This window comes from Gastrolobium bilobum, unplaced genomic scaffold (genome assembly GCF_033153095.1).
Source record: "Gastrolobium bilobum isolate Gb01-03AN ecotype WA unplaced genomic scaffold, APGP_CSIRO_Gbil_v1 utg647, whole genome shotgun sequence".
NCBI classification, from domain to species: Eukaryota; Viridiplantae; Streptophyta; class Magnoliopsida; order Fabales; family Fabaceae; genus Gastrolobium; species Gastrolobium bilobum.
The window spans coordinates 603,016-627,293 of record NW_026899122.1 but is presented as its reverse complement, the minus strand read 5'-3'; the positions used below and the strand labels follow the sequence as shown (position 1 = coordinate 627,293).

Sequence of the window (24,278 nt, the reverse complement as noted above, 5' to 3'; positions counted from 1 at the left end):
ATTCATAAATAAAATTAAGTATTTTCGTTTGTTAAATTTTATCTATTGGGATAAGTGGGCTTCAATTTTAAAAGCTTGCTACCCTACGGCATTCAAAGCGGGCCCAATTGGATTGAAGCTGATGCAATAATCATCATAGAGAAAAATGAACTTCATAAATAAAATAAGATAACAATAATAGCTGGACACAAATGAACTTCATTCTTATCAATTATCATAGAGAAAAATATCTGACTAAAATCTCAATCAATCATTCTTTTCCTTGCTAAAAATATCTGACATAAATGTGAATGTCCAGCAGCACCATAATATCTATCCCCCCCTTCCTTCATTTCTTGTTCAATAAGCAGCCAACTTGAACAAATAAATCTGGTTATCCTCGTAATCTTCCAATGGCCCCTGCTTTGTGTCTAACGCTTCTAAGTTCCCTCAGAACTACACCAGTAACAGGTCACTGCCCCCAGCCTATGTGTTTGTCTGTTGTGTTATCTTATTTTATTGGTAGTTTGATGCTGAGTTAATTCTGTATTCAAACTTTAGAATGCTTAGGTATTGGTATAGAAAGCCATACAAATTCAAAGCATATGAGAGCCAATTCAGTTTTTCAAGGCCATCCCACTGCTAAATATAGCTTTGTCATTGCAAAGGTACACCATATAAGCTCATTCATTTAAAAAAGTATCTTCCTTGACCAAATAATTTGAGGTAGTTATTTATGTTTTTTATACATGCTAATCAGTTTCTATCTATGTAGGCTGCAAAAGGCAACCAAAATACAAAACCCAATAGTGTGATTTGTGCTGATTGTGATGGAAATGGTATGATGGCTTCTGATTTTACTTAGCTACTAGATGCAAATTATTGAATTGGAACATAATGGACTTTGATTCTTGTATTTGTTGCAATCATGTAGTTCTGTTTTTCGAACACCTCTAGAGAAGTGGATGTTGTTCTTAATTTCAAACTCCTTTGACATAGTACAGTTAAAAAAGACAAAAACAAGAGAAAATATCTACAATTTGAACGTTTTATTTTTGTTGTGTGTAATTAACAGGAGCTGTTCTTTGCTCTCAATGCAAGGGTAGCGGGGTGAACTCTGTTGATGTTTTCAATGGACAGTTTAAAGCTGGTGACTCGTGTTGGCTTTGCGGGTACCTAAATAAACCATTCTATTTTATATAATTTTACACTGAAAGAAAGGGGAAGGTTATATTTACAAACTTTTTGTTTACAAACTACACTGTATCTTACTAATCATACTTTAATCAAGAGTGTATTTATAAACTTTTTGTTTACAAACTACACTATGTCTTACTGGTCATAATTTAATCAAGAGTGTATGATCGATCAGTCTACATGTAAGATATCCAGCATCTGATGTTCGTACAGCAGTATCTACAACCCCTTTGCGGGCTCCACAGCAAGAAATTATATATTCTGTTAAAGAAATTCCTTCGCGTAAATTGCTTTAGATGGATAAATCTATCATTTGTCCTTTTAGTGTAATTTATAAAAAAAAGTTTGTAAACATCTTTCCCTAATTTTATATGTTTTCTATCTGATACAGAAAAACCTGCTTGCTATTCTAGTCGCATTCTAAAATAAAGCATCTTAAGTTCCTAAGAATACAATGTAGTTCATCGTTATTGATATTCTTATAATTTTGTTTCCACCTTTCTAGGGGCAGGAAGGAGATGTTATGTGGGAATTGCAATGGAGCTGGCTTTATCGGCGGCTTCTTGAGTACTCACGATCAGTAGGTATCCAATGATTAGCTGAATTAACTTTGTACTTGTACGATACACACATGCATTTATTCTGAGGCTTCAAATACCAACTTATAATGTTTGACAAATAGAGGCTAGATCCGTTGAGCTTCCACTCTAACGAGGATTTTCTTTGCAAAACTCTGCAGTGCCACTCATTTCCATTGACCGACAAATACGAGGCAATCCGTAGTCCAATTTACAAAAAGTATTAATTTTCTACAAAAATAATAATTTTTACAATGCTTCAAAATTTGGAAATAGATCATTTCAAATTTTTATTTAACATAATATGATCGTATAGGAGAATTATAATTATATAAAGATAAATTAATGGTGATAATTTTATAATTATATATTCCAATATATTTTTCTCTCTCTTTTTTAATTATTATTAATTTATCTTTGTATGGTTATAATTCCTCCTATGACATGATCATATATCATGTTAAATAAAATATGAAAAGATTTACTCTCTAAAAATTTAATATTTAAATAATGGATTATTGTAGTGCTCTGAATCCCTTTTAAATAATAAAGAAAAGATTTTATTAATATCATGTTAAAGAAAATAAATTATCTCATGTCATAGAAATAAATTTGTGAATTTCATTACCTAAAAATACGTGGTACATTTATTAAAAAATGTGTAAGAGAAAAAATTTATCTCATAAAGTAAAGTATGAGACTAAATTTTTTTCATAAAAAGCAAAAAAACAGGACCCAACAGTTGCATTCATGCATGGGCTCGTAGAACATGCCTGTGTAATTAAGTGCGCTGTTGTGTTGGAAAACGATACACGTACAAATTAAAAAACAAGAGAAAGGGAAGAGAAAAATTGACATAGTGATTTATATTGATTCATCAAATGTAGGTTAGTTTAACTTATTTATACTATATTCAGTTTATCTCACTCATTACAATTCACTCGATTTACAAAAAAATATAAATAAAATTTAAAAAATCTTAGTTCATTCACGTGGAAGCAGGGTCTCAATTGTCTTTCTAATAATCCTACCAATAAGAACCCTACTGTTAGTAAGGGTGTTAACGAGCCGAGCTTTGGTTTTAACGGGCCGAGTCTATGTTCAAATGTGTCAGACTGGCCTTAGCTTGTTACCTGTTACGAATATAATATCAGCCTGTGGCCTGGCTCATTTACAAAAAACAAAAGTCTGATTTAGCCTGTTTTTAAAAAATAAGACAACAAAAATTTACCCAAACAAAATCTACAATCAACAGCACTAGTAATTTCATAAATATTCATAAATTTAATGTATATCCAAATAGCATAATATAAAATAAAATCATTCAAAAAGTATGTTTAATTAATAAAATGGATGAAATGAATTGAGAAGAGAGAGAGTGCTATCACAAGTACTATAAAAAATAAAAATAAAATATATTAGACAAGTCTGAGAGGCTCTAAGGCCAAGCTTTTGAATTTGAGCCTGAGGCTTTTTTATTAAACGAACTTTTATACAAGTTCAAGTCTGGGTCCAACAATCAATTTTAGACATGTAAGCTCAGGCCTTCACGAGCCGAGCCAAAGGCCCCTGACTCGTTTAGCACCCTTAACTACCAATATCCGAAGTATGAGCTTGTATCCAACATATAGTTGTCTAACAAATCATCTCTCCATAAAATCCGCTTTTTTTTGCTCATGCGCAAGTGGAGTGAATATTATAATTAAAGGTGTGTCCAATTCGATTCGGTTTTTTTTTTTTTTCAACTGAAATAAATTGGGGAAAAAAAATCCTCAAATTAGCTTATTTTTTCGAACCAGGATCAAAACTCATTTTTTTGATCAGTTCTGAACTGATTTTGAATATCCTACCTATGGTCTTTTAGTTCAAGCAAATACTAATTCATGTTAATTATATATTTAAGTTGTCAAATTCCCAACCTTTTTAAGAGCATGTTTGGCGCAACTTTTTTTTTAAGATAAAGTTAAAAAAAAGAGTTTCAAAAATAAAGATAAAAGCTCTTTAGTGATTATACAAAACTATTATGAGGTTTCAAAGGGAGAAGATGAAATGATTTGTCAGAGTAAATCACTAGGGTAAAGAATAAATCTTACGAATTTTTTAGTTTTATTTTGTTTTATTTTATTATTTCGTTATTGTTGCTAATTAGTTACTAGACTAGTATTTGAATAAGTCTTGGTAGTTTCCAAAGCCTAGCAAAGTGGGTAGAGGTAGTTTTAGGTGGTTCCAATTTTCATGCATTATGGCTTTCATGTGTAATTGTCTATTTAATTAGAGTTTTGATTAATAAAACATATCAGTTGAAAATATTAGTTTGGCACTGTGTGCAAGCAAGAGGTCAGGGCTTCCTCAGTAAAACCACAATTTTTTCTTTCTCTTTGTTTTGCCATCCTTGTGTTACAAAAATAGCCAAGATAGGTAAGAAAACCCAAGAAAAACCTTTGTACGTGCCAGCTTATTTGATAAGAACCTTGAGGTGCATCACCCCAAAAGCTAGCTCAAAGGGTGAAAGTGCCCAAGGCCTTATAAACCCCACATTAGTTGCCCATACAACCAATGTGGGACTCCAAGTCCCATACCTTGCAAATGGGTCCTAACATTCCACCATGCTCCGCAGTCCCGGCGCCCACGCGGGCTAGCTTTGCGCTAGTCTTTTACTAACCCCGGGTGAACACTGCAATGCCGGCGTCACCACCCGCGCCGCTCAATTGCAACCGAGAGACATAGTGAAAGGCTCTGATACCATTTGATAAGAACCTTGAGGTGCACCACCCCAAAAGCTAGCTCAAAGGGTGGGAGTGTCCAAGACCTTATAAACCTCACATTAATTGCCCATACAACCAATGTGAGACTCCAAGTCCCACACCTTGCAAATGGGTCTTAACAATAAAATTTATAAATACAAATTTAAAATAAAGATAAAATTATAAAATAATTATGAGGACTCCAAAAAGATGACATACATCTTTAAAAAAAAAAATCTCCTCCCAAAAGTTTGTAGCTTTTAACTTTTTTTTCATTATAAAAGATTCTTTTTTTATAATAAGAGCTTTTATAAAATTATGTTTAATTAAGCTTATGTTTTTAAGGAGAAAAGAATCTAAAACTAAAACATTTTAAATAGGCATTAAGTGTTGTACCAAGTAAATTTTTTTGGATAATACATGAAACTCTCACGTGTATGGTTTGCCATCTTCCAGCGTTGTCCATTCGTAAGAGCCTTAGTATAGTCTTGCTATCTTGGACTCGCGTAATGTTGATTTAATTTCAAAAGAGAATCCTTATCAATTTATTTATAATCAAGATACATTTTAATAATTTTGTTTTAAACTTACATTAATTCACGTGAGATGTACAAGGTTGATTGTGTGGTTGACCACCCTCAATTGTCATATGCTTCGTAAGGATATATATATATATATATATATATATATATATATATATATATATATATATATATATATATATACTATGTTATCTTATACCTTGTGCATTTGTGAGTTACTTTCAAAAATTAAAATCAACCAACAAACAAATATTTTCTACATAACGACGTAACTTTGAGTTTCTCAGTGCAGCAGAGGATACGTCAGAGCATAATTTCTCTGTCAAGCTCAAAATAAACCTTTTAAAAGTTCCTTTTCATTTCTTGTAAATAATTTTATTTTCCATCTTGTTTTGTTTAGGTTAAACAAATACTCTAAAGTTATTAAAAATCTGCACAACTAATTTAAAGTAACCTTTTCAATAAATACCCTTTTGGATCCTCAACAAAAAATAGGAATCTATTTTAATCCCTTAAAAAAAAGTATTGATATTAGTCCTTTTTGAGGAACTAATGTGAGTTTTCTTTAAGTTTTGGAGAGACCACAATTTCAAAGAATTGAAACTTCATATGGACCACAAGTCAACTTTTTTTTCGTAAGGGATTAAAATGGATTCTGTGTTTTTTCTTGGCGACCCAAAACGTATTTACTCTAACCTTTTTTAAAACGGATGTGTTAGAAATACAGTGGGATTAAGTTTCCACTATTTCCTGTACATAATCAGACATTGATTCAAAGATCAATTTTGCAAAAATAAAAAGTTTTTCAATTTTTCCAAATTAAATAAAATATGTGGTGACTCTATATTTTTTTTATTTTGAAATAAATTTTGGATTGTTACAATCCTTTAAAACGACACACATTTTTTCCATATTTCTAAAGGGTTATATTTATATCATTTTACATAAGAGAAACAAATTTTTTACACACACAAAAGAGGGATGAGTCCTACCACTCTTTTTTTCTCTCTTCTTACTTGTGGGTTGCACTTCTAATTTTATTTCAACAACATAAGGTAACTATTTTCCTACAACATAAGAAAAGTATTTCTCATTTATAAACTATTTAATAATATAATAATATATTGTCAAGTTATTAAAAAACGATACACTTAAAGTTGTTGTAAGAATAAATATTTTTTAATAATATAATACATGATTAAGTATTAGTGTAATTTTTTTACAATAATAAATTATTAAAATTAAGGGCTCAATGTTCTTTTTTTTAGAATTTTTTTCTACCATACTCACATAAAAATAAGTAGGTTCTTATAATCTTTTTTTCGAGTTCCCTTTATAATGAGATCAACACATTTTTATGTGAGTGTGCCATAAAATATTTTTCTGCAACAAAAGTCAAAATATTTTTTCCTAAAATTAAATGTTTTATTTATGGGAAAATATTTATCGTTTTAAACGGTATATAATTGTGTCATTTTAATTGAGAGAAAGACACAACCTACTATTTTTATTTAAATTTTAAATTTTTAAATAAATACTCGTTTTCTCTCCGTGTAATTTTCATTGTTTGTGTTATTCTCTCATTTAACATAACATAACTCTATGTTCTTTAAAAGGACAAGTAAATCCTTTATTTATATGAAAGATATTTATATTATCATTAAATTGTTTGTATGTAATGTATTATCATGAGTAAATACCATTTTTAGTCCCTGGCAATATCCACGAAGCACTTTTCAGTCCCTAGCAATAAAAAATAGACAAATTGGTCCCTGAAATAACAAAAAATGGGGCACGTTGATCCTTCTGTTAACTCCCACCTAACGGCCCAACTAACGGTGCCCATTTGGCACGTTAGTTTGCTGACGCGGCTTGGATGTGGTACACCGTGGAAGAAAAGATGACGATGTTTTGTGAATGACATGCATCTAAACAGAAAAATTGCTCAAATGAACCCTAAACACAAAAATCCCCCAAATTGCTCAAATGAACCCTAAACAGAAAAATCTCCCAAATTGATCAAATGAACCCTAAACAGAAAAATCCCCCAAATTCTCCGGACGTTGATGACTGAAAATCGACGACAGTAGAAGACCTCTACCGGATTTGCTAGGGCGTAGAAGAAGATGAGTCTTTCTCCTGGCATAGGGTGATCAAGTGGTAGTACTTCAATAGGGGGAAGAACACTGACAAGGACCGTCAGTCGTAGGTGCAGATGAGGGACACAAAGTATTGTGTATACCTCTAAAACTGAGAGAAACTCAAACAGGGCTTTCCTTGGGTGCCCTAATTTCGAGGTATACATGTGTAATTTGCCCCTTCATTAAGTTGAAACACTTGCTAATCGTGGTTTGTTATTTTGGCAGGAGAAGAAGTCATTTTGTGATTTTTTTAGATGGGTAGATGACGTCTGTAATGATCAGATGGAGCTGGAAGATGGAAGAATTCACAATGTGGAGTTGGATGTTGCTGAAATTAATTTCAAGTTGAAGTATATGGACATGATGATGAGAGAGCAAGATGTGAAGATTAGTGAGCAAGGACTGAAGCTTAATGAGCAGGAAAGAAAGCTGAATGATCTATACCTGAAGATGGTGGAGGAGTTAGATAGGATGGACAAACAAATTAAGAATGTTGGTAGGTCAGCTAGGGTCTTAGCTGCTGCTTGTGTAGGTATGATCATCATGTGTATGTTTGTTGTTAGTGTGGTAACAGTCAAAACAAATGACCCCAATGTATTTTTCCTTCAATGAAGTGTAATGAGTACTCAGTACTCTTGTTATCCAAATTAACGAAGAAGCTTTTATTATATAAGGCCTATTCTGTTTTCCTTCAATGAATCTGTTTGCATCATATATTTCTCGATGATTAATAAAGAAGCTTTCAATGTATTCCTTTATATCTGATAGCATCATATATTTGTCTATCCAATGCCATGTCAATGCTATTTTTGTTGTAATATGGTATACTGCATACTTAGGCATGGAATGAATGTGTCACTTTGCTGCATTGTATCACAAACCACAATGTGATCAGATGTATATGCCTAAATCAAGAAATTGTTGTAACAAAAGTTCCATGTTGGACATTACATTTGTGAATCTTGCCAAAACCACGAGGGCCATAATGGGGCATAACCCTTTTATCTGCAAAAAAATGGGCATGTACTAATTATATGTGCTCGAAAAAGTGACTTTAGGAATTGTTTTGGGTAGGGGTGGCAATTTGGGTTGACCCGCCCTGACCCATCCCGCCCCGCCACCAATCTGCCAAAAACGGGGCGGGACGGGTTGACTCGCCAAAAAATATGGGTTGGAAAAATGAACTCACCCCGTTTTATGGTGGGTTGGCGGGTCAACCCACCAACCCGCCAATTAAAAAAATTAATTAAAATTCAAAAATAAATTATATTTTTTGAAATTTTTTAATATTATTTTATTTTATTTCACACTTCTCTATATTTTTTTAGTCTCAATATTAAATGTATATTAATATTTGTCAAACATTCTTTAGGAATTTATATATAGATAACATTTGTCATAAATAAAATTGTTATTCTTTATTTTTTCTAGGAAGTACTAAGATAAAAACAAAATTTGGATATCACAAAAATTTAAGAACTAATGAAATATTACCTAATTGTAAAAAAATAAAATAAAATAAATTATAACCCGACGGGTCAACCTGCCCCTCGGCGAGTTGAACCCGTTTTGACCAACTTCTAGGCGGGGTGGGTTGAGGTGGGTTGGTGGGTCGAAAACCTCAACCCAACCCGTCCCGTTTTGGCGGGTTGGCGGGCCGGGCTCAACCCATATTGCCACCTCTATTTTTGGATACCTAACAAAATAACCAAACAGTCTTAACTATTTGGTCCCTGACAATTTGTATCAGGGCCCTAATTGGTCCCTGACACTTAAAAAATGGGCATAAGTTGTTTAGTAGAAAAAGGTATTGCCAGTAACACAACATATTGCAGCAATGGAATGCACAAATTGCAGCAAAATGTATCCATATATGTAACTGAAACCAGCAAACACCAACCACAAACATTTCAAAGCTCCACTGTAACTTATGACATCATTGGATCACACCATTTATCCACAAATGTATACAGAGACATATTGCAGCAAAAAAAGCAGGTGACCAAGGTTAATAAATCAGTACTACATAACTGACAAATTGCAGCAAATAAATGGAATAAATTGGAACAGTTAAAGTAGTCAAACAAAGGTTAAGAAATCAATTGACAAAGGATGATAAATCAGATTTAATGTAGCCATTTACAAAAATAGTTAAACCAATCCTTCAAACAAGTAGTTCACCTAAAGGCCTTAAATACAAAAAAATATGGGGGTACAACTGAACTTGCCAACAATTCAAAAAAATGGCCAAAGATACCAGTGTTGCCTATACAAAAAACATTGAACCCCTATACAAAAAACACTGGACCTACAACTGATGAACTTCATTCAAGCTGGCCTTGGTGGCCTAAACCCAGGTGTGGTCATGAAGGTCATTAGCCTTCTCCTTGTGCCACTGCTTGTTGCAATGAGAGTTTCAGTTGACAAAACTTCTTGCGGTGGTGGGGCAGTAGGTGGTGGGTTGTTGCCCCTAATGAATTCCTCAGCTGCCTGGGACTGTCTTGATATTACAGAAGGTCCTCCTTGACTCAGAGGGAGCTCCTCTTCAGGTCTTGATGGTATGTTGACATTAACTGGATTTGAAGGTGGTGCTGCTCTCTTCCCTTTCTTCCTTGCAACTGGTCCCTTACAGGTCTTTGCATAGTGACCAGACTGTCCACATTTAGCACACTTTGCAGCATATGTCCTTTTTAATTTTTTGGTTTTGCTGTCATGCTCCTCACTTGGATCCTTCTTTCTATGTTTTTTGGAACGACCAATTGGCCTTTTGAGTGGTGGAGGAATGGGTTTAGGCTCAGTTGATGCAGGCCAATACTTATCAGAATTGACAGGGTTCAAGGTGTGTGCATAAGTGGCATGCAAAGCATCCACTGTCAGCCATTGATGGACATACAGCTTTGGTGGTTCATTCTTGTGACATATTGCAACGATTGCATGCTCACATGGCAATCCAATTAGCTGCCACAGATTACATGCACATGTCTTATAGGTTAAATTGACTCCAACCCTTTCACCCTTTCCAGTCACTTCGTATAGATCTTGCTCCAAATTTCCTGTCCATGTTGGGGTCCAGGAATTGCTTAGGACCTTCAATTGATCCAGCTTCTTCTGTTGGGCTGGGGCAATTTTACCCCTAACTGTTCCAATAATTATTTGATGTGCAACCACCCTCCTCATGATATAGAACCTAAGTTCTTCACATAGATTGATTATGGGCTTGGACCTGTATCCAACAATTTTTGCATTCCAAACCCCAGCCATGTTGTTGGTTATGTTGTCACACTTGGGCCAGTGACTAAAATAGGCCTTGACCCAGCATGAGGGGTCAATCTTGTGTAGGTATATCCAAGAATCTTCATTCAAATCTTTCAATTTCTGCATAGTTCTTTGGAATTGGGGCACAATAGTGCATCATGCAGCCTCCCATACTATTCCCCTAATGGCCTTGTCCTTCCATTGCTTAATGAAATTCTTCCAGACATGCTGCACACTAAACCTGTGATGGGCACCGGGCATGACCTCTTGTAATACTGGTATCAAACCCTGCATTCATATATGAAGCATCAACAAACTAACGGAAGTGAACTGGTATCAAATCATTACACATGTCTACCAATCTACAGGTTATATATTACCCATATAAAACGAAAAGAAATTTGAAATAAACATACCTTTTGCTTATCAGAAATGAAGTTCCACCCATGTACTACATGGCTGCCAATGTCCCATTGTAATAAGTTCAGAAACCACTTCCAATTTTCTTTAGTCTCACTGTCAACCACTGCAAAAGAAATAACATAAAAGCTCTTGTTTGCATCCTCTCCCACTGCATTCAAGAGCTGTCCCCCATAGTATCCTTTTAAGAAACAACCATCCAGGCAATCAATGGCCTACAACCAACTTTGAATCCTTTCTTGTAGGCATCAAGACATATATACAGTTTAGAAAAAATAGGTGGGCTATTAGGTACTGGCTGTGGTATTACTTGCATCTGGCAAGTGGAGCCAGGATTGCTCCTTAAAATCTCAGCCAGGTAGTCGCTTAACTTGCCATACTGTTCATTCTCATTTCCTTCTATTCTACCCTTGGCTTTACGTAGTGCTTTCGTCACTTTCTTGAGATGCACATGGACCTTGTACTCCTCTTTTTAATGCTCATAAGCTCCGACCCTTGTCATGTTGGGCTGTGTGACCAGCCTTTTCTCCAACTTTGCAGCAACTCAATCCCTGCTGGCCTTTTTATTTTTGAAAATTCTGCAGCAGGAATGGTTATCATTGAATGTCTTAACTTGGAAACTATTGAATTTGTTATTCCAGGCACAATACATCATCCACTCACAGTCTTCATTCGAGCATTTGGCCCTTGCTCTTACCTTGTCATTCTTAACCCACTTAAATTGCCTCCCAAGACTTATATTGTAGTCTTTCACACCATGTTTAAAGTGCTATAAACTGACAAACTCCATTCCAAGCTCAAGCTGTACATGACCAAAAGTATTCTCCTCATTAAACTTCGGAAGCACAGCCCTTTCAACCTCCTCATCCCCACTTGAAGGAGGAGTCTTCAGTTCTTCAGAATTGTAACCATAGCCTTGCTCTTCAAATGACATATTCTGCTCATCCTCTTCCAAGTTTTCTTCCATGTCACTCTTGTTAACTGTCTTTTTTCTTCTTCTTTCCTTTCTCTTTGTTTTCAATGAAATAAGTGGCTCAACCTCTTCATCCAGTTCATCCTCTGTTTCGTCATCAACACCCGGTGGAGGAGGCTTACATGGCTCATCTTCTACACTGTTATATGAATCACTTGACAGTCCATTGCCCTCCCCCTCTTCATATTCATCAGCAGAAGCCATATGGAAGTCACACGAACTGCCAACTAAATCACCTAATACCCCCTCCTCATCAGCACTTTGAGGTACAACCCCGTCACTCCCTTCTGCAGGACCAGCCAAAAAGTCAGGAACTGCAATGCAATCTTTAAAATATATGTCTATTTTATTCCCATTACTTAAGGCAGCCTTGACCATTTGCAAAACATCTGAATCCTTTTCAAGAAGATATAACCTAACCTCTAAATCACTCTCAGTAGCATTAAAACCACCACATCTGCCTACATTTTTGGTAACCATACCCCTTGAACAGAGCTTCAAGGTCACGAAGGTTTACATAGTTTGCATCCATTTCAGGTAAATCATCCACTCTTCCATTTACATAAGTAAGCTTCCCTTCATCATTCCTAACCAAAACACCCCCACGATGATATCTTATGACTATATATTCATCCATCTGTATAGAAAACAAAACTGCAATCATTTTTTACACTACCATAATATTATTTTACAGTATCATATAACCAATCATGTATTATCAATATTACAATACTACCAGTCACAGATTTTTTATCATAGGCTCCATTGCTAAAAACTTGGGTCCACTAATCATTACACATAGCAATTTAAATAACGACAAGGGGACCATATGCAACAAGTTGCAAATATAAAATACCAAAGGAGACCAGAAAATAAAACCCTAACAATCTCTTTCCCTAAACCGCACATGGGGGACCACAATAATATGCAAAAACAATGACGAAAAAGGGTAGGGGGACCACAAATAATAAAGAAATGATTTCTCTCACGTACCTTGCAGAAATGTCACCACACTCACAACAGTTTTAACAATCTTCACCAAAAACCACACTACTTCCAAATAGTTGCAACTGCAGACGAGACGTGCACTAACAAACCACCGTGACTGCCAACCTTCACCGAAAATGAAGTTCACGACCAGAGGAAATGGTGGGTATTGACAAGTAACTTGTTGTCTGAGTGTGTCAACTGAGTTAACACCAACGTTGAAGAAGTCTCCTTTAAAGAAACGACGTCGTCCGCTTCTAGTTACATCTGAGGGCCTTCGCATATAACACAACGACGTCGTTCCTATCTCCTCCATGTGGCTGGTGACGTTAGTGACTCAGCTAACTAACGGTCCAGCTGTGCTCCGTTAGTTGGGCCGTCAGATGCCAACTAACGGAAAGATAAACGTGGCTCTTTTTTTCAAATATTAGGGACTAAACTGAGACTTTTTTATTGTTGGAGACTAAAATGTGCCTCGTGAATATTGTTAGGGACGAAAAAGAATATTTACTCTATTATTAAAAAGCTTAACTTTTGAAGTTTTTTTTTTTTTTTTAAATATATACATTACTTTGCCTAAGTCTTTATCTTTTTGCCTTAGTTATGGATGAACTAACAAAAGATATTCAAGAGGAAGAGCCATGGTGTATGCTTTTTGCAGACGATATTGTGCTTATTGATGAGAGCAAGGATGGTGTTAATAGAAAACTTGAATTGTGGAGAAGCACATTGGAATCTAAAGGATTCACATTAAGTCGAAGCAAGACTGAGTATCTGAAGTGTGAGTTTTCTCTGGTAAGAGATGTAGACCAAGATCCCGTGCATCTAAGTGATCAAGAGGTACCCAAGAAAGACGCTTTTAAATACCTGAGCTCCATTTTGCAAAAAGGTGGAGAGATTGATGAGGATGTAAATCATAGAATCAGAGCAAGGTGGATGAAATGACGCAGTGCATCTGGGTTTTTGTGTGATCGCAAAATCCACCTTAAGTTAAAAGGAAATTTCTATAAAAGAGCAGTAAGACCTGCAATGCTATATGGAGCTGAATGATGGCCAGCACATAGGCAACATTAGCATAAAATGGGAGTAGCAGAGATGAGGATGTTAAGGTGGATGTGTGGTTATAAGAGGTTGGATAAAATAAGAGATGAAGATATTCGACGAAAGGTAGAAGTACTACCGGTGGCTGAGAAGATGAGAGAACATAGATTGAGGTGGTTTAGGCACGTAATGAGAAGGCCTCTGGATGCTCCCGTAAGAACAAAAGTTTGTTACCAAGAGCTCAACACGAAAAGAGGTAGAGGTAGACCGAAACTTACTTGGGGGAAGGTAGTAAAACAAGATTTAATGGAGTGGGATATAGATTTGCTGACAGTATGCCTTAGAACGAAATGGAGAAAAGCTATAAGCATGGTGAAGGGTTAGACCCGTTGTTATTCTTATGTTCCAGATGGTCCCTTTTTAGTCTTTTTTCTCTTCGTTTCCCCTCTTCTTCTTTTCCCTTTTTTTTTTTTACTTTTACTTTTATATATATATATATATATATATATATATATATATATATATTATTCCTATTATATTTATTTATTTTTATTTTTACTTTTATGTTTCTTTTTTCAATCTTTTTGTATCTTTCATTTGGGTTCATCTACCACCGACTCTAATTAATTTAGAATAAAAGTGTTGTTGATGTTGATATATATTAGTTTTGCAATTTGATTCAGGTGTAGTGAATGTCAAATATCGCTGTAATAATACTTTTCCAATTATGAACTTTCAATCTTGAGATTCTCACCTTTAATCACTATCACCGGCACTTATTTTTTTTTTTTTTTGTAAATACCGGCACTTATTTCGTTGCTTTTGAAGTTATAATGCATATATCTGTATTATTTAATACAAAAAGAATGTATTTTTCATTTGATTACAATCTGTTTTTATCAAAATACCATCACGATTTAATGAAAGTCACATTTAGAACGAAATAAAGTTTTTTATTTTGCAATTGTAACTACTTTGAAATGATTATCAACTTCTCAATCTGTAATAACATTTTTATTTTATAAAACTTTGCAAATTCCCTATTATTGTTAAGAGGGATTAATCTTTCTCCTATCATAAATAAAAATTTATTTTATTCAACTCCAAAATAATATCATTTTAAAATTTAAAAGAAGGATTTTATAAGAGTTATGTTGTAGGAAAAGTAATTCTGTAACATTATAGAGATTCGTTTTGCGTGTCGTAATTTTCTTTTTTTCAAAAGTGTGGGCCCCACAAAATGTTGTGTGAGCAGGAAAGTTTGTTGTGTCATGTTAAATAACAAATATAAACCCCTTACAAAAATGATACAAATGAAAAAAAATATTAAAATACCTTAAAAAAATTTCTTTCAAATCCCCAAACGATATAGTCTTGGGATTGATTAAGATAATTTTATCCCATAATAAGATAAACACTTTTTCCTATTACTATCATCTTAACTAAAATAAAACATGTGAATTAAGGGTCGTGTAATAATACCTATAAAAATGCTAGTTATTATAATTAATTTATTAAATAATATATTACTGTTCTATTCAAAATGTTTATTCAATAATAGTATAAAAAATTTAAAACTAAAAAGAAGTAAAATTAATGTCTTTATTTTTTATAACTTTAATATTCTTTTTTCTAAAAGTGCAGCTGACCCGATCATTATTAGTTTTAAGTAATTTTTATAATTTTATTGACATAACTTTTTCTTCACACATGAACTAAAAAAATGATGCATGGTTAAACAAACTTTTAACTATTAATTAACACACAATAAAAACAAAGATTTTTTTTTTTTTTAGTGGTTACTCAACTAGATATTTTGGTGCAACTAGTAACGGCTGTTTGGTACCAGGATTTTTTTTGTTTTCTCGGGATTTCTTGATTGGGTAAATAAGAATGCATCGTTTGGTACATGCTTTTTAAAATTTTTCCGAGAATCTGATTTTTTCGGGATTTTATTTTGTGTATAATTTTTTTTAAAAAAACCATCCAAGAATACCATTCAAAAGGTGGTATTCTAGGATTTCTACGGCAATGGGTGCAGCTCAGTTGGTAACTTGACGCTGAGTTAGTGGGGTTGAATATGTGTTCGATTCCCGCTGAATGCATTCTTGGGGAAGAGGCTGAACCTTTAGCCATCACTGTTCCCCCGCACTCCGGATTAGTCCCATAGCCGGCTTAAAGAGTCGAAGCTCGGGGGATACCGAAGGGAGCCAACTCGTCTCAAAGAGATAATTAGGGTTGGGTAACTCCAAAAAAAAAGAAAATTAACCCGATATTCCCGAAAATATGTTAGTCTACCAAATAACTTTTTGATAACATTCCTAGAAAACTTATTTTTTCATCATATTCCTAGAAATCGTGATTCTCGGATAAAAAAAATTTCTGGTCAACCAAACCCCTAAAAGTCAAGTTTCTATTTATTTATTTTTCATTAATTTTTTCTCAAACCCCAAATTCTGATAATGATGATAATGTAAGAGTAACATGATGGGCGAGTGGAAAAGCAAATACCAAAGCGGTAAAAAGCAAGGGGTTGAGGAAATAGCGACAAAGTCACACTATTTTTGGTGCAACTCACACTGTTTTTGTTGTTTGTTGTGAACTTAGTCGAGAAGGCAACAGAAACTGAATCAGACTAGACTTTGAGTCTTGACCCGTCAACCCCCCAAAAATCTTTATCTTGCACACTATCACAATTCCTTCCCACCTTCCAATTTTCACATATACAACCAGTTAGGTAAGTTTCTATTTTCTCCCTCTAATTTCCATATTAATTTGAATTTATTATACATTTTTCTATCAAAGGGGATAGTGGGACTGTGCAGTTGCTGATACATGGGGTGAGTAATTTCATGATTTGATCAAGATGGTATCTTGCGTTGAGTTTGGTTAGTGGATAAGCATTTGGCATTCATTATTCGTAATGGGTTGCGGTTCTTGATCTTGTTCTTGTTCTGCTTTTTCCGGGAGGTGGGGTTTCTTTTGTGAAATTTGGCACTTGGTTGTGTTTTGAAATGTGGGTATTTTAAAATGCTTGGATATGTATTTTGGTTATTCCCTATTTTAATCATTGGATGTAGGTTCAGAGGCAATTCGGTTGCCAAGAAAACGTGAAGAAGCAAATCAGTTTGCAGAGTTGTTCCTCATTATTTTGTTGAATATGTAAAACCATGTTCAGAATTTAAATTCATTTCTCTGCGTGTTTGTCTGTCTCCTTGTGTCTTTTTCTTTCAATATTCGTTTTTAATTTTGCTATATTTGCTAAATGATTTATTGAGTTTCCTTTACATGTAGTTTTGTACCCAAAGTTAATATATAAGATTTCTAGAATTGATGATACTGTCAGTTATCCTCTTTCTGCTTCTAAATCCTCCATTTTGCAAGTTCATCAGATGATTTTTTTTGTTTTTGAAAGGTTTCCCTTTTGCACACCCAGTTTTTGTTCCTGAGTATTGATTTATGGTGGCAATCACAAAGGCTAATCTAACCTGAAAAATGTGTGCTTTCGAATTTGCAGACTTTTGAGAACATGGACTTGGAAAGAAGTGAAAAGGATACTGTGGTTACTCAAGTTAGCATTGGTGGATTTGACAGTGAGGTCAAAGCAAGTGATCTCGTGAAATACTTGGAAGATAAAATTGGACTTGTAGACAGGTGTCGGTTGAAAACTTCTTGGACCCCTCCAGAGTCTTATCCAGAATTTGATATCATTGATACTACGCAGATTATGAGAACAGATGACTATAAGAAGGTGGAGCCCCATGCCTTTGTGCATTTTGCAATGCCGGAATATGTAACTGAGGCCCTCAATGCTTCGGGTTCTTGTAATCTATTTTGGAAGAATCAAACATTAAAGGTCAGCCGTGGGCCTCAGAATCCATACTTCCTGAACCAAAGGAGGAGAACTACAACTCCTTTTAAGCTGTCCGATGTAATTGTTGAAATTGGGACTTTGGTTAACCCAGAGGATTTTTTTGTTGCTTGGAGAGGACCTGATAAAGGGGTAAACTTTCTAGTTGATCCTTTTGATGGCATCTGCAGGCTTTGTTTCAGTAGAGATACTGCATTCTCATTCAAAGGAGAAAAAAAAAAAGCAGTGATAAAGTGTGATATTCAGGTTGGGTTCTTGGTTAGAGACATAAATGAGATCAAGAGATATGATGATACATCTTATCATGTTGTTTTATTACAACTAGCTTCATCACCTTGGGTTTGGTACAGAACTGCAGATGATGACATTGAAGAATTAGTTCCATTTGATTTGCTGGATGATGATGATCCTTGGATTAGGACCACTGATTTTACACCTAGTGGAGCCGTTGGTCGATGCAATTTTTATAGAATTTCAATCCCACCTCGCTATGGTGCAAAATTGAAGAGGGCTATGCTTTATCTGCATGGTCAAAGAGTGCAGGTGGTTCCACTTAAACGGCTGCTTAGGATACTGGATGAACCTGATTTTGGGGTGCCAAAGTCAGATCCTTTCTTCTTTATTCATTTTCATAAGGGCATTACTTTTGACATAATGTTCTTGGTTAATGCAATCATACACAAAGGTATATTCAATCAGCACAGATTGTCGGATAGGTTTTATGAATTGCTGAAAAATCAACCTAACGTGGTCAATGTGGCCGCCCTGAGGCACATATGTTCTTACAAGCGCCCAGTGTTTGATGCAGTTAAGAGGCTAAAAATGGTCCAAGATTGGTTGCTCAGAAACCCAAAACTTTATCAGAGCTCTAAACAGCTAGATGATATTGTTGAGGTTAGAAGACTGGTTATCACTCCAACAAAAGCCTATTGTATACCACCAGAAGTTGAATTGTCCAACAGGGTTCTCAGGAGATTCAGAGAAGTTTCAGATCGTTTCTTGAGAGTTACCTTTATGGATGAAGGCATGCAAACAATTAATGTGAATGCTCTTAACTATTATGTTGCTCCAATAGTGAAGGAAATCACATCGAACTCCTTTCCACAGAAGACAAAAATATATCAAAGGGTGAAGACTATCCTGGAAAAGGGATTTAACTTTTGTGACCGAAAATATTCATTTTTAGCCTTTTCATCCAATCAACTTAGAGATCGTTCTGCTTGGTTTTTTGCTGAAGGCAACGACATAAGATGTGATAATATAAGAAATTGGATGGGTAAGTTTAGTCAGAAGAATGTTGCGAAATGTGCTGCTAGGATGGGACTATGCTTCTCGTCTACTTATGCAACAGTGGAAGTTGCTGCAAATGAAGTTAACTCCATGCTACCTGATGTTAAGAGGAGTAAGTATGTTTTCTCTGATGGTATTGGTATTATCACTCCTGATCTTGCAGGTGAAGTTGCAGAAAAGTTGAAATTGGATAATGTACCCTCTGCTTACCAGATAAGATATGCTGGTTTTAAAGGGGTCGTAGCCTCTTGGCCCGATAAAGGGGATGGGTTTAGACTTTCTTTGAGGCCTAGTATGGATAAGTTTCAATCTGCTAGTACTACCTTGGAGATTTGTGCTTGGACAAGGTTTCAGCCCGGTTTTCTTAACAGGCAGATTATAACATTGCTTTCAGCACTGGATGTAGCTGATGAAATATTTTGGAAAATGCAGGAGGCAATGATTTCAAGGTTAAATCAAATGCTTGTGGATGCAGATGTGGCTTTTGATGTTCTCACTAAATCTTGTGCTGAGCATGGAAATGCTGCAGCAATAATGTTAAGTTGTGGCTTCAGTCCCCAAAAAGAACCTCATCTTAGAGGAATGTTAACTTCTATACGTGCTGCGCAGCTTTGGGGCCTTAGAGAAAAGTCTAGGATTTTTGTATCATCTGGGCGATGGTTGATGGGTGTGTTTGATGAATTGGGTGTGCTTGAACAAGGGCAGTGCTTCGTTCAAGTTTCTTCTCCTTCTCTTGAAAATTGTTTCTCAAAGCATGGCTCAAGATTTTCGGGGACAAAGAATCTGCATGTAGTTAAAGGTTTTGTGGTTATTGCCAAAAATCCTTGTCTTCACCCAGGAGATGTAAGAGTTTTGGAGGCAGTTGATGCCCCTGATTTACATCATTTATATGATTGTCTTGTTTTCCCTCAAAAGGGTGACAGACCACATACAAATGAAGCTTCTGGAAGTGACCTTGATGGGGATCTATATTTTGTCACGTGGGATGAAAATCTTATTCCTCCTAGTAAGAGGAGCTGGATACCTATGGAGTACGATCCTCAAGAAAGCAAACTTCAGACACGTCAAGTCACTATCAAGGTATGTGCTTTTTGAATGTCATCTATGAAATTCCACAGTTAACTAGTTGTATGCTTTGTACTGTGCAAGGGTAATATTAAAATAGGATTGTTGTTTTTCACATGAATTATTGATAGCATCATGCCTTTGATTAGAAGGAATTCACGTGATATGTTCACTAGAAGGGCTTGCCAAAAGTTATAAAATTTCATATTAGGGAGATATTTCTTCTGATATAAAACATAAATTTTGAGTATAATAGGAACTATTTCTACACCAACAATCATAGAGTTTGAGGTATACGTTGCAACTGCGTTCTCTTGTACATGTTTATGTACACACCCTGCATGCTGTCCTTGAACTTATCTTGATCTACCACATATATGGTGTGATTTTTCTTGATGACCATGTGTTACGAAAATGAGTCAGCAATTTAAAGTTGTTTTGTCTTCCACATTGCAGGACATCATAGAATTTTTTGTCAAAAACATGGTAAATGAGCATTTGGGTGCAATCTGCAATGCACATGTGGTACATGCTGATTGTAGTGACTACGGTGCCTTGGATGAGAAATGCATAAAGCTGGCTGAGTTAGCAGCCCTTGCTGTTGATTTTCCAAAGACCGGGAAGCTGGTCGCTATGCCTCCTCATCTGAAACCAAAACTGTACCCTGACTTTTTAGGGAAAGAGCCGCACCTGTCTTACAAGTCCAAGAAAATCCTGGGTAGACTTTACCGGCGTATCAAAGATGCTTATGATGAAGATATTGATGCAGCTGATTTGAAATACGGGACAGGTGATATACCTTATGATATGGATCTCGAGGTTTCGGGATCTGCTGATTTTATTGCTGATGCATGGGAACAAAAGTGCTCCTATGATGGCCAGTTGAGTGCATTACTAGGCCAATACAAAGTGAAAAGAGAAGAAGAAGTTGTCACTGGACAGATCTGGTCCATGCCAAAATACAACAGTAGGAAGCAAGGGGAGCTTAAGGAAAGGCTCAAGCACTCATATAGTGCCCTGAAAAAAGAATTTAGGCAAACTTTTGAGAAATTGAATTCAGATGTAGGAGAATTAACCGATGAAGAAAAAAATTTGTTGTATGAACAGAAAGCTTCAGCCTGGTATCAGGTGACATATCATCCTAAATGGGTGAAAAAATCCCTTGATCTGCAAATTAAATCCCCAGAGAGCCAAGAGCCAGATAGTTTGGGGAGCATGGTGATGCTGAGTTTTCCTTGGATTGCAGTTGATTACCTAGCCTGCACAAAGGTAAGGCATCGGCTATCTGGAAAATTTGATTCAACTAAGCCAGTTGATTCTCTGGCAAGGTATCTGTCTGAAAGGTTATGAATCTATTGTGCTTAGTGTCGGCTACAAGGCCACTCTGCCATTCTCAGATATGACAATGAACTTGTGTTTAATATCCTTGATAAATTGGTTTTCTTTTGGTGTTCGGTTAAACTGCTTTGCTTGTGACTAGGTTTTTCTCCAATTACTGTTCCCAAGCCAGGAGTTGCCTTTGCTGTTGAAACTTCTTCATATTGTAATCAGTTACATTTTGTATTGGCCACTATTTTCTACTTTTCTTTGTTGTGCATGTGGTTATTTTGACGACAGAAGGTATAATTTTGTGGAACATTCTATATGTAAGGTTACAGTTGCCATGCCAATTACGTTGTAGCTTAGTGGCACACAACTTCTTTACGAAGGCCAAAGCATTTGATACTAAGTTCCATCCCCAATGGCTACCAAGACTGCACACTTGACCCAGTTTTTTCTATCCATTCACCATGTCTTTAAGATGAAAATATTTTCAGTACTACTGAACAACTCAATATATCACTTATTAAAGTTGGAAAAAGTAACTTGCCAGTATTTATTTTAACTATTCTTTTATGTTTAATATCATATGAATATTTTTTTTTCTTTCTATTTTATGTAAAGAAAAACACATTATAGTAGTACTTCCATTTCAATTATAATTAAAAAATGAATTGAAGATTTTAGTTTGTTTAATAAATTATCCAAATTTAAGCCTTCATATATATATATATATATATATATATATATATATATATATATATAGCAATAATAATAATAACATAATTTGATGTGTATTAATTTGTGATTTATTTTAACATGTCTACTTTTTTTTAGTTAAATATATCTAAAAACGCCATTTTCTTGAGTTGCTAATTAAAAATTAATTTATTAAGTTGAAAAAAGTCAATTAATAAAAATTTGATACTGTCTCAGCTCAAACAATTTGTGAGGTGCTAACCTTAAGTAGGTTCATTTTATTTTATTTTTTCACTAAGCCATGCCTAAACGAAGTGTCAGTTATACTTTGGCTCGTTGACAACTCTATTCTCATAGGCTCATTACTTTTTTTCTTTTTTTGGAGATATTCAGTCTCATTACTTTTTTTCTTTTTTTTTGAGCTACCCAACCCTAATTACCTCTTTGAGGCGAGTTGACTCCTTCCGGTATCCCCACAAGTTTCGACTCTTTGAGCCGGCTATGGGACTAAAGTCATGTAAAATGCACCCGACAAAATTTCAATGGGTAACTGATAGGCTTCATGTAACAAATAAAAAAGCCTCGGACATGGAGTTGTTAGTGGGCACGCCAATAACATTTTACAGAGATGGCCACTTTGAATCAAAACCCAGTCAGACGCCTTAGTAGAATCTTTGATTAGTGCTCTGTTGTTTGAAGAAAGATTCTACGAGAACACTTCATTTTTATATTTGGGAAATTTATAGTTCAACAACTTGCAATTCCTTTATTTTGACTTCATTTTTAAAGTGTGTCTGATCACATTAGAATTTATCCGCACAAATATACGTACAATCTATGAACTTTACATGATTATCTAGTGATATACATCATGATAAATAGTTGGAGACCATCTTGGAAATTAAGGGTGAATTTGATATCAGCGTTTATTTATTTATTTTTTATTTTTTTCGGTAGCCTTATTTATTTATTTTTAAATTAGCTTTTAGAATTATTTTAACTCCATTAATCTATGTTTACATAGTTTGTTATGTATCAGGGTAAAGGAGGAATATTAGCTATAAAAAAAATAGTTGTTTTTATGAGAAGAAGAAACCTTTTGATTATTTGTTGAAGCTTGTTTTTTTTTTTTAAAAAAAAAAAACCATCAACTGTTAATTCTAATTAATTTGGAATAAATGTGATGGTGAACTTGGGGGGGGGGGGGGGGGATTATTCTCGTGTTATTAGAGAGTAACTCTCTTTTCTACACACCCATTAATTTTCCTATAACTCAATTTTATTATTTTTTAAATGAGTGAATCCCATAATTGTGCCCATGATAAAAAAGAAGCACCCTCCTATCTCATGAGATTAATAAAGTCCTTAAAAAAAACCTTGTTTGATGATTTTATTTTGAGTACAAACTTTAGGACTAGGTCAAGACTTCTAATAATGGTAATGTTGTTTTTTATTTCTTTTTTTTTTCTGAGTTTAGAAAACATTCTTCCAAAAAAGATTAAATATCGTTTTGGGTCCCTAAAAAATGATCACTACTTTAGTCTTTTACAAAAAAAAAATTAGTCAGTTGGTCTCTATGAAATTTAAAGTGGATCTATTTTAGTTCTTTTGAGAGACTAATATAGGTCTTTTTTAAATTTGTGAGGGATCATGATTTCAACTAAATGGATACACTTTGAATTTGTTAGAGATTTCGAGAGACTAATTTTATGTTTTTTGCAATGGACTAAAGTGGAGACTGTAATTTTTATAAGAGATTAAAAAAAATATTTACTCTTTAAAAAAAATATGACGATAAATTGCGTGATGTCCACTGTTTAAAAGCTTGAGGATGTCATGTAGGACCATAGTGGTGATAGTAGCAGCAATTTCGACAACGAAAAGGCTCCAGCGACGGTGGCGTCAACAACTGGGGTGATATTAACAACTCAAGGGACAATGGTAATTTGAAATGAGAGTATAAAACGAATAAAAATAAATTAAAGAAAATAAAAATAACTAAATGATACCTGTTCCGGAGAGAATACTTGATGAGGCCTGAGCGCTTCGACTCGGGTTGGCCCCGAGTTAGAGCTTCTGCATTACTGCGTAGAGCACGTACCAAGGTCATGAGCCATCAACCCGCGACCTGGGTTTAACTTTTAAGACTCATGATCCCACGGAACCACTCTTTCAC

The 24,278-nt window shown here is 34.9% G+C and overlaps 2 protein-coding genes across 3 annotated transcripts; both read left to right on the top strand.

Moving 5' to 3' along the window:
- Positions 1-308: 308 nt before the first annotated feature.
- On the top strand, positions 309-1,829 carry LOC133287448 (protein BUNDLE SHEATH DEFECTIVE 2, chloroplastic-like). Of its 2 annotated transcripts, none has more exons than XM_061485068.1 (5): positions 309-450; positions 550-647; positions 755-818; positions 1,055-1,151; positions 1,682-1,829. In XM_061485068.1, exons 1-5 carry the CDS (start codon positions 393-395, stop codon positions 1,758-1,760), a joined length of 396 nt encoding a protein of 131 aa, XP_061341052.1. In that variant the 5' UTR covers positions 309-392; the 3' UTR covers positions 1,761-1,829. The 2 variants fall into 2 exon arrangements, with proteins under 2 accessions (XP_061341052.1, XP_061341051.1); XM_061485067.1 differs by having other exon boundaries at positions 541-647.
- Positions 1,830-16,462: 14,633 nt separating this feature from the next.
- LOC133287415 (RNA-dependent RNA polymerase 6) lies at positions 16,463-21,693 on the top strand. Its single transcript, XM_061485018.1, has 3 exons — positions 16,463-16,594; positions 17,375-20,098; positions 20,540-21,693. The coding sequence occupies exons 2-3, from the start codon at positions 17,387-17,389 to the stop codon at positions 21,431-21,433; spliced, it is 3,606 nt and encodes a 1,201-aa protein (XP_061341002.1). The 5' UTR covers positions 16,463-16,594; positions 17,375-17,386; the 3' UTR covers positions 21,434-21,693.
- Positions 21,694-24,278: the final 2,585 nt, after the last annotated feature.